Source organism: Coregonus lavaretus (assembly GCF_964263955.1).
Source record: "Coregonus lavaretus genome assembly, chromosome: 24".
NCBI lineage: Eukaryota > Metazoa > Chordata > Actinopteri > Salmoniformes > Salmonidae > Coregonus > Coregonus lavaretus.
In genome coordinates, this window is record NC_140011.1 from 16,154,197 (window position 1) to 16,170,944 (window position 16,748).

At 42.1% G+C, this 16,748-nt stretch overlaps 1 protein-coding gene across 1 annotated transcript; it reads left to right on the plus strand.

Annotated features, from left to right (window-relative positions):
* Nucleotides 1-1,520: 1,520 nt before the first annotated feature.
* LOC311099420 (interleukin-31 receptor subunit alpha-like) lies at nt 1,521-14,011 on the plus strand (the record flags this gene model as incomplete). The annotated part of the gene is given in 12 exon segments (XM_084140113.1): nt 1,521-1,599; nt 1,769-1,914; nt 3,418-3,559; nt 3,991-4,188; nt 9,621-9,818; nt 10,000-10,131; nt 11,293-11,451; nt 11,848-12,026; nt 12,030-12,034; nt 12,037-12,183; nt 12,313-12,394; nt 12,524-14,011. Coding segments are annotated over 12 exon segments (1,896 nt in total). The 3' UTR covers nt 12,953-14,011.
* Between the last annotated feature and the right edge of the window lie 2,737 nt (nt 14,012-16,748).

Here is a 16,748-nt window from a genome sequence, read left to right on the forward strand (position 1 = left end):
TCTACCAACTGAGCTACAGGATGGCTATCAGGCCTTTATGGTAGAGTGGCCAGACAGAAGCCACTCCTCAGTAAAAAGCACCTGACAGCCCGCATGGAGTTTGCCAAAAGGCACCTAAAGGACTCGCAGACCATGAGAAACAAAATTGAACTCCTTGGCCTGAATGCCAAGTGTCACATCTGGAGGAAACTTGGCACCATCCCTACGGTGAAGCATGTGGTGGCAGCATCATGCTGTGGGGATGTTTTTCAGCAGCAGGGACTGGGAGACTAGTCAGGATCGAGGAAAAGATGAACGGAGCAAAGTACAGAGAGATCCTTGATGAAAACCTGCTCCAGAGTGCTCAGGACCTCAGACTGGGGTGAAGGTTCACTTTCCAACAGGACAACGACCCTAAGCACATAGCCAAGACAACACAGGAGTGGCTTCGGGACAAGTCTCTGAATGTCCTTGAGTGGCCCAGCCAGAGCCCGGACTTGAACCCGATCTAACATCTCTGGAGAGACCTGAAAATAGCTGTGCAGCAACGCTCCCCATCCAACCTGACAGAGCTTGGGAGGATCTGCAGAGAAGAATGGGAGAAACTCCCCAAATACAGGTGTGCCAAGCTTGTAGCGTCATACCAAAGAAGACTCGAGGCTGTAATCGCTGCCAAAGGTCCTTCAACGAAGTACTGAGTAAAAGGTCTGAATATTTATGTAAATGTGGTATTTCCATTTTATATTTTTAATAAATTAGGAAACATTTCTATAAACCTATTTTTGCTTTGTCATTATTGTGTGTAGATTGATGAGGGACAAAAACAATTTAATCAATTTTAGAATAAGGCTGTAACCTAACAAAATGTGGAAAAAGTCAACGGGTCTGAATACTTTCCGAAGGCACTGTTATTATCTGTTATTTGTTCTACGGTCTATTTATGGTGTCACATCATGAAATGGTTTGATACATGATGTATTGATAATACTGTACATTTCAGTGACCTGTAGGTGCAAGAATATCTCTTCACGTTATGGACACTGTGTCACATCCCAAGGTAATGACAGAACAATTCCAACTACTAAGATTTTGTTCAGATGCATTTGAGAGGGTTGATAAGTCTTTGTTGTGACAATCTAGTTGCTCTTTTGAACCTTTCTTTTCAGACGGAGTCCGTGAATTAGTTTGCTTTGTACCTCTGGGCTTAAGTATGATTGCCTGGGAATGTGTGTGGACACCTAGAAAACACACTGTCTACCAAACACACAGATACACACTCATTATAGAACAGTAAGTTGTATCAACAGAATGAAATATAACACAGTAATTTAATGTATCTCTGTGGTTGTATTATATCATTTGATTGTTTGCGTTTAGGGTGCACTGTAGACTAGGCAGAATAGCAAAAAATATACATAATTAATTGAAATAAAATACTAAATTCTATTCAATTTGATATTCTTCACAGGAAAAACTCTTGCAAAATGTATGCAAACATATCAGGGACATCTCAGACTATTAGTCTGTCCAAAAAGCTTAACATGACGGCTCATGTGTTTGACGAGAGTGATCCGAAGAGCTGTACAAAGTCCTTTTTCAGAGGTTCACCTAAAAAATTGGGTATGTTTATGTTAATCATCAATGCATTTATTCACTTCCATTATGTGATAGAAGGATAGCCTATGGGATTACAGCAAGCATAATATGTGACCAGTCCAATTTGTATATTGTTGAATACAAAATATAGTATGACAATGATACGTTATCACATGTTGTCCTAACATTGCAGTTCGATGCGGCCCCCCATCTAATGTACACTTCAATCGCCATTCAAGACAGCTGGATATCCAGGCCTCCTGGAGGAAGGAGGAGAACAAATATATTGCGCTGTACTCTGTGAGATACAAGAACCTGACGAGCGAGTCATGGAAAGAGGTGGGCTTTAAAAGTCAGATCTGAAGGGTACTGTCTGCCTGCAGCTCATATAGAGACACAGGTAACTGCCAAAATAAAGGAAACACTTGAGTAAATGAGCAGGTACTTCCACACAGTTGTGGTTCCTGAGTTGATTAGGCAATTAACATCCCATCATGCTTAGAGTCATGTATAAAAATATCCCAGTTGCCCATTATTATGGCTACCATGGCTAGAAGAATATATCTCAGTGACTTTGAAAGGGGGTCTCAAAGGACCATAGGTGGTTTAAAGGATGTGTGTGTGTGTGTCTGATTTTGGTTTTACTACCCTTGTGGGGACCAGAAGTCCTCACAAGGATAATAAAACAAGGACAATTCGGACAAGCGGGGACATTTCGCCGGTCCCCACAAGGAAAAAGGCTATTTTAGGCTTAGGGGTTAGGTTTAGGGTTACAATTAGGGTTACAGTTAGGGTTATAATTAGGGTTAGGGGTAATGGTTAGAATTAGGGTTAAGAGTTAAGGTTAGGGATAGGATTAGAGTTAGGGTTAAGTTAAGGTTAGGAAAAATAGGATTTTGGGAATCAATTGTTTGGTCCCCACAAGGATAGTAAAACATACAAACGTGTGTGTGTGTGTGTGTGTCTCAGTCACCAGATCGAAACCCAATTGAACCCTTATGGGCACTTGAGACAGCATTTTCCACCACCATCAACAAAACACCAAATTATGGAATTTCTCGTGGTGGTGTTTCCTTTAATTTGGCAGTTACAAATAGATTATAGACTTGAAACAAACTGGCATGAATAGTGAAACTCTTGGGGCCGGTTCCCCGGTCACAAAATAAGACTAGTCCCGAACACAGATTAAGCCTAGTCATTGGAGAATCTCCATTGAAAGTTATTTTCAGTCCAGGATTAGGCCTAATCTTTTTTTGATTAATATGTTGTTGTTGTTTTTTTACCCCTCTTTTTCTCCCCAATTTCGTGGTATCCAATTGGTAGTTACAGTCTTTGTCCCATCGCTGCAACCCCCGTACGGACACGGGAGAGGCGAAGATCGAGAGTCGTGTGTCATCCGAAACACAACCCAACCGAGCCGCACTGCTTCTTGACACAGTGCCTGCTTAACCCGGAAGCCAGCCGCACCAACCTGGCGACCGAGTCAGCGTGCACTGCGTCCGGCCCGCCACAGGGGTCGCTAGTGCGCGATGGGACAAGGACATCTCTGCCGGCCAAACCCTCCCTACCCTGGACGACGCTGGGCCAATTGTGCGCCGCCCCATGGGTCTCCCGGTCGCGGCCGGCAGCGACAGAGCCTGGACTCGAACCAGGATCTCTAGTGGCACAGCTAGCACTGCGATGCAGTGCCTTAGACCACTGTGCCACTCAGGAGGCCGGATTAGGCCTAATCTGTGTCCGGGAAATCAAACCTAGTTGTCCAAGACTGGAGAATATACAACTTTAGACCGTTTTTCTTTCTCAAGGTATACTGACCTAACCTCTCATTTGTGTTCTCTATAGCCACCAGTGCAATCCAAGGATAACAATAGGTGCACTCTGGGTAATCTTAACTCCTCACTGTCCTATGCAGTGCAGATACAGTGTGTGGCCAATTACAAATGTACCCAGTGCCCCTGGAGCAAGTCTTTCACTGTCCCACCTGGTGAGTTTACCTTTTACCTAAAGCGACAATCTAGAAATCTTCTCAATGGTCTTACCAAAATAGTCAATCAATTCTCTATTCTACTGATCTACTAACGTTCAACATCAAATAAGCAAAATGTGTCCATTTTATTTAATATTTTTTAGAACTTAATGATAAGCCTGTCATTGAGATGGTAGAAGATTTTCCACAAACCAAAGGAAGTAGATTAGTGATCATAAAATGGAAGGTAACTTCACCTTACAAAAATACAATGTCAAAATACTACGTTTGTTAGTTAACCTGCATGATTTATAAACATAATATCTACAACAGATGTAGGTATAAAGTAATACAATAGTTTATTGCACTACACTATATGTAATATATATTGTATGAAGCTATGGTTAGGCCTGTAACCTTGCTCCTAAAATGTTCGTTCCAGTTTGCAGCCAGTGAGTTAGTGGAGGGCTACAGTGTGACTGTGGGGAAGGCCTCCGGAGAGGACCCCATTGAGACCTTCAACACCAGCAGGTCCCTACTCAGACTGGCCCTGTCTCACTCAGCCTACCACCTCACCATCACAGCCCTCAACAGGGCTGGGACCTCACCTACAGCACAAAGGACTATACCTCCACTGGACGACAAAGGTAGAAATAGCTATCTACCGTTAACCTCCAATATCGGGATCATACACTCTGGCCATGTTAGGATTTATTAACTATTTTTGCCTGAGCAGTAATATTAGTTCAGTTCAGTTTTTGCATCAGAAATGAATTACTAGTTGCTCTCCTGCTTAACAGTACACTGTTAAAATGAAGTGTTTTGTAACACTAAAACTAGTGGCAGCTGATCTGCCCCCAACGTTAAGACGAAACCTTAACATTGCTGGAGTTTTGAAACACGTGGTTGTAAGGGGTTTTGAGACAGATTTAAGGTGTACTGAAACATTCATCCTAAGGTGTTCTGAAACATGACATGGTGTGTTGTTACACCACGTAATCAAGCGTTGTGCAACACCTTGCAAGAGACTAACCCGTAAAAGGTTAAAAACACTATTATGGTGTTTCAAGTTCTTTTTAGTGCATAATTAGAACCCTTCTCTTTTGCTGTCATTTCCTCTCTCCAAAGCTCCTAAAAACTATTATGGTGTTTTGAATCCTGTCTAGTGCAGAATTAGATCCCTTCTGGATTTTCCAAATACTGTAAATGGGAGTCTTGTTGAGTGAATTCCTTTTCTGTTTCCTTCTTCAATGTAATAACATTTTGTACTCATGTTGTCATTGACACATACTTTCTTGGATTGTTTTGGAGAGTTTTACCTGAATGTTTGGTGTGTTCTTTCCTGTCTGAGTTTCGTGAAGGACCTGAATACAGGGGCAGCGCCCACAAACTTGCCTGTTTTTATAGTTGACCATAGAGTTTGCTAGAGGGCACACCTGACATGAATGCCCTCTCTCCACCTCCATGTCCCAGACTGGGGAAATTCTAAACAGTACGGCAGCACAGTGTTTGAAGTTCACATTTGGCCTTTAATAATCTAAACATTTGTCTTCTGATATGGGGGCCGAAGTTCCTCACGGTAAGTGGGTGAGTGGGTAAAATTCCAAATAAATTTGGCATCTTACTGAATTCAGAATTTAGATTTGAGTGGATTTAACATGGAATGTTTTGACTTAAGTCCATGTTTTATTGAGTCCATGTTAAGTCTACTTATCTCAAGTCTGAATCGGGCCCAATGTGCTGAATGTAACAAGGGTGGTGTTAATACATTTGCGTTTACATCATTAAGCTGTTATGTATGTGTTATGATTATGACCAAAGGTGTCTGACTTTATAGTAAGTACAGCGTCATATGATACAAGGCATTTATGCATGTGTTATAAATGACCAAATGGGTCTGACTTTAAATTAAGTACAGCGTCATGCGATATAGTCTTTATGGATGTGTTATGAATGACAAAAGGTGTCTCACTTCAAACTAAGTATTACAGGACACTACATAAAGTGTCAATAAATAGGTTATTAACGTTCTGCTGATTTATGAAGGTTACTGTAGGGTGTGAGAGGTATTTAAATGGGTTGATGAACCTGAAAAGCTTGTGTGTGTGTGTGTGTGTGTGTGTGTGTGTGTGTGTGTGTGTGTGTGTGTGTGTGTGTGTGTGTGTGTGTGTGTGTGTGTGCGCGCACGTGCCAGAACCAAGATGAAATAGTCCAACCTGAGTCTACCGCACCAGGTATTCCTCTTCTGTTCCCATGCTGGAAACCAGGGCTTGATTATAACATGTTTCAATGGTGCCAACATTTTGTGGCTGATCTTTCAGTGGGGGAGTGGGTAAATGTGTCAAAGACCTGACTGGGCCCAGCACCACGCAGTATGGCTTGTTTTTGTTGTGTTTGTGTACTGAGAAACATGTAACTTGGTTTCAGAAGAAGGACACATTCAATGTATTTAGTTTGGGGGCTTTCATCAAGGTAAGTGTTTCTTGGTGTAATGTAATCCCCAGGCTATTGCACACACAGCACCTACAGTTGAAGTCAGAAGTTTACATACAATTAGGTTGGAGTCATTAAAACTCGTTTTTCAACCACTCCACAAATTTCTTGTTAACAAACTATAGTTTTGGCAAGTCGGTTAGGACATCTACTTTGTGCATGACACAAGTCATTTTTCCAACAATTGTTTACAGACAGATTATTTCACTTATAATTCACTGTATCACAATTCCAGTGGGTCAGAAGTTTACATACACTAAGTTGACTGTGCCTTTAAACAGCTTGGAAAATTCCAGAAAATGATGTCATGGCTTTAGAAGCTTCTGATAGGCTAATTGACATCATTTGAGTCAATTGGAGGTGTACCTGTGGATGTATTTCAAGGCCTACCTTCAAACTCAGTGCCTCTTTGCTTGACATCATGGGAAAATCAAAAGAAATCAGTCAAGACCTCAGAAGAAAATGGTAGACCTCCACAAGTCTGGTTCATCCTTGGAAGCAATTTCCAAACACCTGAAGGTACCACATTCATCTGTACAAACAATAGTATGCAAGTATAAACACCATGGGACCACGCAGCCGTCATACCGCTCAGGAAGGAGACGCGTTCTGTCTCCTAGAGATGAATGTACTTTGGTGCGAAAAGTGCAAATCAATCCCAGAACAACAGCAAAGGACCTTGTGAAGATGCTGGAGGAAACAGGTACAAAAGCATCTATATCCACAGTAAAACGTGTCATATATCGACATAACCTGAAAGGCCGCTCAGCAAGGAAGAAGCCACCGCTCCAAAACCGCCATAAAAAAGCCAGACTACGGTTTGCAACTGCACATGGGGACAAAGATCGTACTTTTTGGAGAAATGTCCTCTGGTCTGATGAAACAAAAATAGAACTGTTTGGCCATAATGACCATTGTTACGTTTGGAGGAAAAAGGGGGTCACTTGCAAGCCGAAGAACACCAGCCCAACCGTGAAGCACGGGGGTGGCAGCATCATGCTGTGGGGGTGCTTTGCTGCAGGGGGGACTGGTGCACTTCACAAAATAGATGGCATCATGAGGAAGGAAAATTATGTGGATATATTGAAGCAACATCTCAAGACATCAGTCAGGAAGTTAAAGCTTGGTCGCAAATGGGTCTTCCAAATGGACAATGACCCCAAGCATACTTCCAAAGTTGTGGCAAAATGGCTTAAGGACAACAAAGTCAAGGTATTGGAGTGGACATCACAAAACCCTGACCTCAATCCTATAGAACATTTGTGGGCAGAACTGAAAAAGCGTGTGCGAGCAAGGAGGCCTACAAACCTGACTCTGTTACACCAGCTCTGTCAGGAGGAATGGGCCAAAATTCACCCAACTTATTGTGGGAAGCTTGTGGAAGGCTACCCGAAAACGTTTGACCCAAGTTAAACAATTTAAAGGCAATGCTACCAAATATTAACCCACTGGGAATGTGATGAAAGAAATAAAAGCTGAAATAAATCATTCTCTCTACTATTATTCTGACATTTCACATTCTTAAAATAAAGTGGTGATCCTAACTGACCTAAGACAGGGCATTTTTACAAGGATTAAATGTCAGGAATTGTGAAAAACTGAGTAAATGTATTTGGCTAAGGTGTATGTAAACTTCCGACTTCAACTGTATAAGCCTGGGATATCAACCATTCAAATTTGGCCTTAGTGGGAGTGACCATAGAATTCTACTTAAAACATTCAAAAATGTATAATTATGGCTAAACCCTGCCCTTTCCCACAATTAATCTTCTTAAAATGTGATTTTAAACCTAACCCTAACTAATGAAGGCAATTTTTGATGCGTTGGTCCACCAGACCTTCCGTACATTTGGGGTGGAAGTGTCTGGGAACAAGATTTGGTGTAATGTGACTAACATGACATCACTTTAGAACGTATGCCATCCTTCAGCACAACATGTCACCCTTTATAAAGCACATGTTTATATCATATTCGACATAGTGGGTTATGTCACATATGGCATTGGTGATTGTCACACAGTCATGCCACATTTATGAACCCATTATAAAGCATGACATACGGTTATAGGTGCTTTGTAACACATTTATGTAGTGCTTATGAAGGCATTATGAAGGCTTTATGAAGCCTTTACTAGCTGAACGTCATTTAAAGCGGGACCAAAATGGTCAATTAATATATTGTCTGAAAATCATCTTCAATCAATATTTACACTATAAACCATTGGCATTTCAAAACCATTTGATTGTATGAGAGACACACAGTCTGCCATTTGTGTTTTGATGCTGCCTTTTACATGCACTGAAACACCAACAATGGTTTTCACAAGACTCTCTTATAAAAAAGAAGAGTCTAAGCCCTGTCTAAACCAGGGGAGGTTCTACTAAGCTATATGGAATTGTTTTAAGAAGGTCATACCAAGGATCATTTTGATTTAGAATTTTAAAACCTCTTGATGTATCCCCCCCTCAATTTTTTTATAAAATATTTTATTTGGCGTTATTGCTATTAGCCCATACAAACACATTGAATAACAGATTCACTATGTGGAACAACAGAAGTGTCTGTCCTATATATGAGAGATATAAGAAAGATCAGGAAACATACACATATATATATATCTATATATTTTTTAAACATGTATTTAACCCCTTATTTTTGGCACTAAACAGTCTCCACATATACACTACCGTTCAAAAGTTTGGGGTCTCTTAGAAATGTCCTTGTTTTCGAAAGAAAAGCAAAAAAATTTGTCCATTAAAATAACATCAAATTGATCAGAAATACAGTGTAGACATTGTTAATGTTGTAAATGGCTATTGTAGCTGGAAACGGCTGATTTTTTATGGAATATCTACATAGGCGTAGAGAGGCCCATTATCAACAACCATCAGTTCTGTGTTCCAATGGCATCTTGTGTTTTTTATTTATTTTTGTTATATATATTTATTTTTTGGGGGGGGGGGGGGGGTGTAGATCATCTTAATATTGCAGATAGATTGTAACTTCCATCAATGTAATTGTCTGCATCACTTCCAATCCCCCATGTTTTTATATATATATATACCATATTTCAGACGCTACAGACGATTTTGTGAGAAGACCGATTTTCAGGATGTCCCATGGTCTGACATACACTGCTCTAGCTCTGTCACCTTTCATCACAGATGCGGAAGTGCGACATTGGCAGATGCGGTGGATTGAGACGCATCCAATGCAAAAAAACAGATACTGTAGCTCTAGCTTAAACTGAAAGATTTGTATGGGGATATTTGTATTATGCTAATTAGATATCGACTCTAGGGGGTTAAAAACACCAATATTCAGATTGAAGAACCACTTTTGTAATTTTAGAATACTTACATTCTGTTTTGAAATACATTCAGAGTATTGTAACACTTACATTGAGTTTACATTCAAACACCCCCCAAACACCATATCTCAGCTTAGGTGCACCACTTTTCATGGTTTCACTACACAATGATGGGGTTTTGAGTCTTTCTATTTTAACAGTGTATGAAATCAGTCTGTTGAAGTGGGACATCTCATAGATATCTCAGATGCAGGAGAAAGGGCCTTGACGTGTTGTTTGGTTTGTCTCTACAGTCTTATATGGGAAGCTGAATGTGACATTCAATGGCAACACGTCCTTCACTGTCTCCTGGGTGGATGACCTGATCAAAACCTACTCCTGCTTCTCAGTGGAGTGGTGGAGGAGAGGAGAGAAAGCTGCCTACAAGTCCTTCTATGAGGATGAGAACAACTATGAAGTCATACAATTGAATGGTAGGGTACATACCTCTCTCCTGTGTTAACATGAAAACAACAGAGGATTCACATATTCAGATACAGCATATTATCATAACCAGAACTACACATTGCATATGTTTAACAGATATAAGCTGCCTACCACAAATCCAGTTTGTCCTGATGAAAGATGTTTCTCTTGTTGTTGTATAAACTATAGAGCCATTAGAGCAGTATAAGAGGTACACCTTCACTCTGCACACGAGGCCAGACAAAGAGCCCTGCAACCTGAAGTTCATCAACAACAGCGAGAGCACCTACGGGAGCGTCCAGGCCTTCTTCACTGAAGGATGTGAGTCTAAAATTAAACTGATATTAAGGCCACACTTCCATTAAAATCAAATCAAATTGTATTTGTCACACGCACCGAATACAACAGGTGTAGACCTTACAGTGAAATGCTTACTTACAAGCCCTTAAGCAACAATGCAATTTTAAGAAAGAATACCAAAACAAAAATACCACAAAAACATTAAATAAAAAAATAAGCTCTCAACCTGCTCCACTACAGCACTGTCGATGAGAATGGGGGCGTGCTCGGTCCTCTTCTTTTTCCTGTAGTCCACAATCATCTCATTTGTCTTGATCACGTTGAGGGAGAGGTTGTTGTCCTGGCACCACACGGCCAGGACCCTGACCTCCTCCCTATAGGCTGTCTCATCGTTGTATGTGATCAGGCCTACCACTGTTGTGTCATCGGCAAACTTAATGATGGTGTTGGAGTCGTGCCTGGTCATGCAGTCATGGGTGAACAGAGAGTATAGGAGGGGACTGAGCACGCACCCCTGAGGGGCCCCCGTGTTGAGGATCAGTGTGGCAGATGTGTTGTTACCTACCCTTACCACCGTGGGGCGGCCCGTCAGGAAGTCCAGGATCCAGTTGCAGAGGGAGGTGTTTAGTCCCAGGGTCCTTAGCTTAGTGATGAGCTTTGAGGGCACTAAGGTGTTGAACGCTGAGCTGTAGTCAATGAATAGCATTCTCACATAGGTGCAATAGAGATTGCATCATCTGTGGATCTGTTGGGGCGGTATGCAAATTGGAGTGGGTCTAGGGTTTCTGGGATAATGGTGTTGATGTGAGCCATGACCAGCCTTTCAAAGCACTTCATGGCTACAGATGTGAGTGCTACGGATCGGTAGTCATTTAGGCAGGTTACCTTTGTGTTCTTGGGCACAGGGACTATGGTGGTCTGCTTGAAACATGTTGGCACTTAACATCTCCTTGGGGTTGTACTAGATTAAACCAGTACTAGAGTAGAACACAAGGGGCATCTCATCATCACACAAACACATACCATAAGCGAAGACACAGGGAGCCACTTCATATACTTACTTACAAGCTGGTTACAGTATAAGTACATGACACCTTAGCACCTGTATGTCTAAATCAATCAACCAACAAACCAATTAATCATAAATGCATTGTGATCAGATTCAGTGTCTTTTCCTCTCAGCCCCTATCAGTGCCCCAGGGAACATCAGCACCAATGTTAGCCAGAGTTCCGTGGTGCTGAAGTGGACGGCTGTCCCTGAGGAGGACAACAGAGGTTTCCTGCTGGGCTACGTCCTCCACTACACAGATAGGCTGCAGGATGGGACAGATGCTGAAACAAGTAAGATTGATTGATGTATTGTTTATTTAGATGTTTACAAACAGGTGCCAAGTTGATGTTGGCCTAAGAGACGTGCAGTGAGTGATTATTCATACAGTAGAATGTGCATAAAGTACAGTGTGAGCAACTTCTGCTTTTTACATGTCTCACATAGAATGTTTTATAGTTTGTGACTAATATCCTATAAATATGTACAGTTCTTTTTTTAAAATAAGTTAAGCCTTCTTGCACACTATCAGATATTCTTACCGCCACGTCTAGTTCCCAAAAGGCTAGAGTTTTAAACGAGAATCGTTGTTTAAGTAGTAACTTCCTTAAAATGATTGTGTGGTGTTACTACTTCTTATTCTGATGCGTCACTGACTTTTTAAACTATTGGTGTTCTCGCTGTAACAGACATCACTGTGGATGCTGCTTCAACCAGCTATGAGTTGGTAGACCTAAAGAACAGTACTGTGTACCGGGTCCAGTTGTCTGCCTTCACTAGTGCAGGAATGGGAGTGAGAAGCTCAGCTGCATACTTTGAAACCAAACCAGGTTTGCTTGTTGATCTATCACCAATGGTTATATTGCAATGAAAATCTCTGATTTCCCACATTTTGAATGCCAGACCAATACTGTCTTCTTTCCCTTCCCAGCATCCCTGACTGTGAGCAGTGTGATAGCAGGGGCCATTGTTGGAGTAACTTTACTATTACTTGTGGTTTATCTCGGCTCTCAGTTGTTAAAAAGGTACAGTCATCATGTTTTTAGGCAAAGGTGCATTTATATCTATTAGTTTTGCTTTGTTCTTAACTGTTGTCCAGTGAAATTCAAGTGATGGAAACCTTGAATGAATTCCATGGCAACATGTATTTTCAGAGCAAAGAAACTACTTTGGCCGAGTATCCCCAATCCAGGTAACAGCAATGCCATCCAGAAAATAGATGGGGTCTGCGATCTGGTAAGAACATTGTATAATGATGCAGGAGAGTTTCATAACATTTTTATAGCATGTCTCAGATCATGCCCTGTTGCTGTTGGTTTTCTTCCGCCTCCGGGACAATAAAGATTGAGTGATTGATTCTCATAGGAACTCCTGGAGCTCATCAACCGACAGAAGGAAGAGGAGGGGGACTCCAACAGTCTACACGTTGTCGACGGAAGAGAAGAAATGTCTCCCGTTAGCAACCTCCATAGCAATGCTGACTCATGTCTGCACTTCAACACAGACTACGAGGAGAGCCAAGGGCCTTCTCTGTCAACCATAGCCACAGACAGTAGAGCTCAAGATCCCACTTCTGACACCATTACATCTATTCCCACAGACATTAGACAGACAGACCCTGTCCTCATCAGTACGGTTGCCCACCAGTGCCAACCGTTGGCCTTTCTGAGTGATTACACCACCATGGAACTCTTCCAACAGGCTATGCCACAGTGTGTTCCAGACACTACGTCATCATCATTGTCATCATTGGAACCCCAGGGTCAGTCAAGCCAGTCAGAGGACACATACTGAGCCAGGGTTAGACTCAGACCAGAGTTAGATTACATCCACCAGACCCAAGGCAGCACCAGTCCAACTCAGAACACTGAGGTGTATACCACGGGTCATTGAGAATGTTTACTGTAGATTCTAGAATCTGCTTTTCTCACTGAGATGCTGTGCAACCATTCTAGGCCTTTCTCTATGTAACAGAGTCATCGGCTGCCATCAGTGTCTCACTGTTGACTAGCATACTCTTAGGTGTTTGAGTGGTTCTGGACCGGTTCCGACTGACATTTTGGTGTACCAAGCGCTCTGTGAACGCCGCAGGGTCCCGTGCCTTATAATGCCGAAAAGCCCCATCTGTCTGCCGTCCCATTTCCACTCTCTAAGCAGAGCTGACTTGAAGTGTCACGTTTCAGACCCGACATTTGCATAGGCAGTGACGTGTCACATTTCTGGCCTATCCAAACAATGAATTGATTATCTCTTCCTCTGAGCCCAGCTTGGGAGACAGCAAATGAACAGTGACAGTCTAACGATACCATCCCTTGTGGTTTCATCTCACTGTGATATTCTCAGAAACCATTTTATTTTATTCTCTGTTTACGTAAACTGGCATAGTGAACCTGTCCAACATCAGAAACATAGGCATACAGGTAACTGCCGGAACAGCTTCAAAGTTCCTTGGCATGGATTCTAGAAGTGTCTGGAACTCTATTGGAGGAATGCAACACCATTCGTCCACGAAAACGCTGGTGGTGGAAAATGCTGTCTCAGACGCCGGTGCTGATACTCCCATAAGTGTTTAATTGTGTTGAGATCTGGTGACACACACCCTTTAAACCCCCTATGCTCCCTTGAGACACCTCTTTCAAAGTCACTTCTTCTAGCCATGGTAGCCAAAATAATAGCCAACTGGGCATTTTATACATGACCCGAAGCATGATAGGATGTTCATTGCTTAATTAAGTCAGGAACCACACCTGCGAGGAAGCACCTGCTTTCAATAAACTTTGAATCTCTCATTTACTCAAGTGTTTCCTTTATTTTGGCAGTTACCTGTAGATACACTATATATACAAAAGTATTTGGACAACCCTTCAAATTAGTGGTTTCGGCCATTTCAGCAACACCCTTTGCATAAAATCGAGCAGACAGCCATGCAATCTCCATAGACAAACATTGGCAGTAGTCTGGCCTTACTGAAGAACTCTGTGACTTTCAACGTGGCACCGTCATAAGATGCCACCTTTCCAACAAGTCCGTTTGTCAAATATCTGCCCTGCTAGAGATGCCCCGGTCAACTTTAAGTGCTGTTATTGTGAAGTGGAAACGTCTAGGAGCAATAACGGCTCAGCCGCGAAGTGGTAGGCCACACAAGCTCACAGAATGGGGCCTCCCGAGTGGCGCAGCGGTCTAAGGCACTGCATCGCAGTGCTTGAGGCGTCACTACAGACCCGGGTTTGATCCCAGGCTGTGGCACAGCCGGCCATGACTGGGAGACCCATGAGGCGGCGCACAATTGGCCCTGTGTCGTCCGGGTTATGGGAGGATTTGGCTGGCCAGGATTTCCTTGTGATCTGCCCGAATGCATAGTGCCAACTGTAAAGTTTAGTGGAGGAGGAATAATGGTCTGGGGCTGTTTTTCATGGTTCGGGCTAGGCCCCTTAGTTCCAGTGAAGGGAAATCTTAACGCTACAGCATACAATGACATTCTAGATGATTCTGTGCTTCCAACTTTGTGGCAACAGTTTGGGTAGGCCCTTTCCAGTTTCAGCATGACAATGCCCCCGTGCACAAAGCTAGGTCCATACAGAATTGGTTTGTCGAGATCGGTGTGAAAGAACTTGACTGGCCTGCACAGAGCCCTGACCTCAACCCCATTGAACACCTTTGGGATGAATTGGAATGCCGACTGCAAGCCAGGCCTAATCACCCAACATCAGTGCCCGACCTCACTAATGCTCTTGTGGCTATATGGAAGCAAGTCCCCACAGCAATGTTCCAACAACTAGTGGAAAGCCTTCCCAGAAGAGTGAAGGCTGTTATAGCAGCAAAGGGTTGGACTAACTCCATATTAATGCCCATGATTTTGGAAAGAGATATTCAACGAACAGGTGTCCACATACTTTTGGTCATGTAGTGTATGTTTGGGGCAAATCCAATACAACACATTACTGAGTACCTCTCTTCATATTTTCAGGCATAGTGGTGGCTGCATCATGTTATGTGTATGCTTGTAATAGTTAAGGACTGGGGAGTTTTTCAGGATAAAAAAGAAACGGAATGGAGCTAAGCACAGGTCAAATCCTAGAGGAAAACCTGGTTCAGTCTGCTTTCCACCAGACACTGGGAGACAAATTAACCTTTCAGCAGGACAATAACCTAAAACACCAAAATAACCAAAAGGCCAAATCCACACTGGAGTTGCTTACCAAGAACACAGTAAATGTTCCTGAGTGGCTGAGTTACCGTTTTGACTTAAATCTATTTGAGAATCTATGGCAAGACCTGAAATGGTTGTCTAGCAATGATCAACAATGAATTTGACAGAGGTTAAAGAATTTTGACAATAATAAATGGGCAAATATTGTACAATCCAGGTGTGCAAAGCTCTTAGAAAGTTACCCAGAAAGACTCACAGCTGTAATCGCTGCCAGGTGGTTCTACAAAGTATTGACTCAGGGGTGTGAATACTTATGTTTATGAGATATTTCTGTATTTCATTTTATTTGCTAAAATTTCAAAAACATGTTTTCACTTTGTCATTATGGGGTATTGTGTGTAGATGGGTGAGAAAATGTTTGAATTCAGGCTATAACGCAACAAAATGTGGAATAAGTCAAGGGGTATGAATTAGGGGTGTAACGATCCATCTACTACATCGATGTATCGATTTATATTCCTATGATCCAACTACATCGATCTGTGCTCGGCGTGTTGGCCTTTTGGACAACATATATCAATCTAACATCGTTTTAAAATGTAATAAATCGATTGTATCGATACTAGGAAATAACCCATTGGATTTAAGCACGTCAGACTTTATATGGATGTTTTTTCTTAGCACTTTTAATGATAAAGGCTTTAAACATTACTCGATTCAGTCTGCCTATCCGTGACGTCATCGCCCCGCGCCAGCAGCAGCGCAAAGGCGCAAAGACAACAAAACATAGCATGGCGGACGACAGAGGAGAAGCCGACGAGCGAGAAATTATCAAGCCACCATTGCGGTCCTTACAAGAAACAGGAATCTAGGAAACTTCACCTGCACTGTCCAGTATCCAGGTATTTATTTCAGTCACACTGGTTGAATTTTTGGCTAAAAGGTTACTGAATCGATTTCAAGTCACTGAATCGTTTCGGATCGTATCGTTCTAAATGAACCAATATCGTCCTTGAATCGTATCGACAACCACGAATCGTGATACAAATCGAATCGTTGTTAAAACGAATCGTTACACCCCTAGTATGAATACTTTCTGAAGGCACTGTATGAATTGATTTATCCAGGGAAGTCATATTGAGATTGACATCTCTTTTTCAAATGCACCCTGGCCAAGAAAAGCAGCAACAAAAAAAAAGCACATACATTTCAGTCATTTAGCAGACGCTCTTATCCAGAGCGATTTACAGTTAGTGAATGCATACATTTTCATACTGGCCCCCGTGGGAATCGAACCCACAACCCTGGCGTTGCAAGCACCATGCTCTACCATCTGAGCTACTTGGGGCCATACACACTGTAAATTGTCATGTACAAACTGTGCAATTGTTTGTCATAAAAATAGTATAGAAAGAGAAGGAGTCATGATTTTAAAAAACT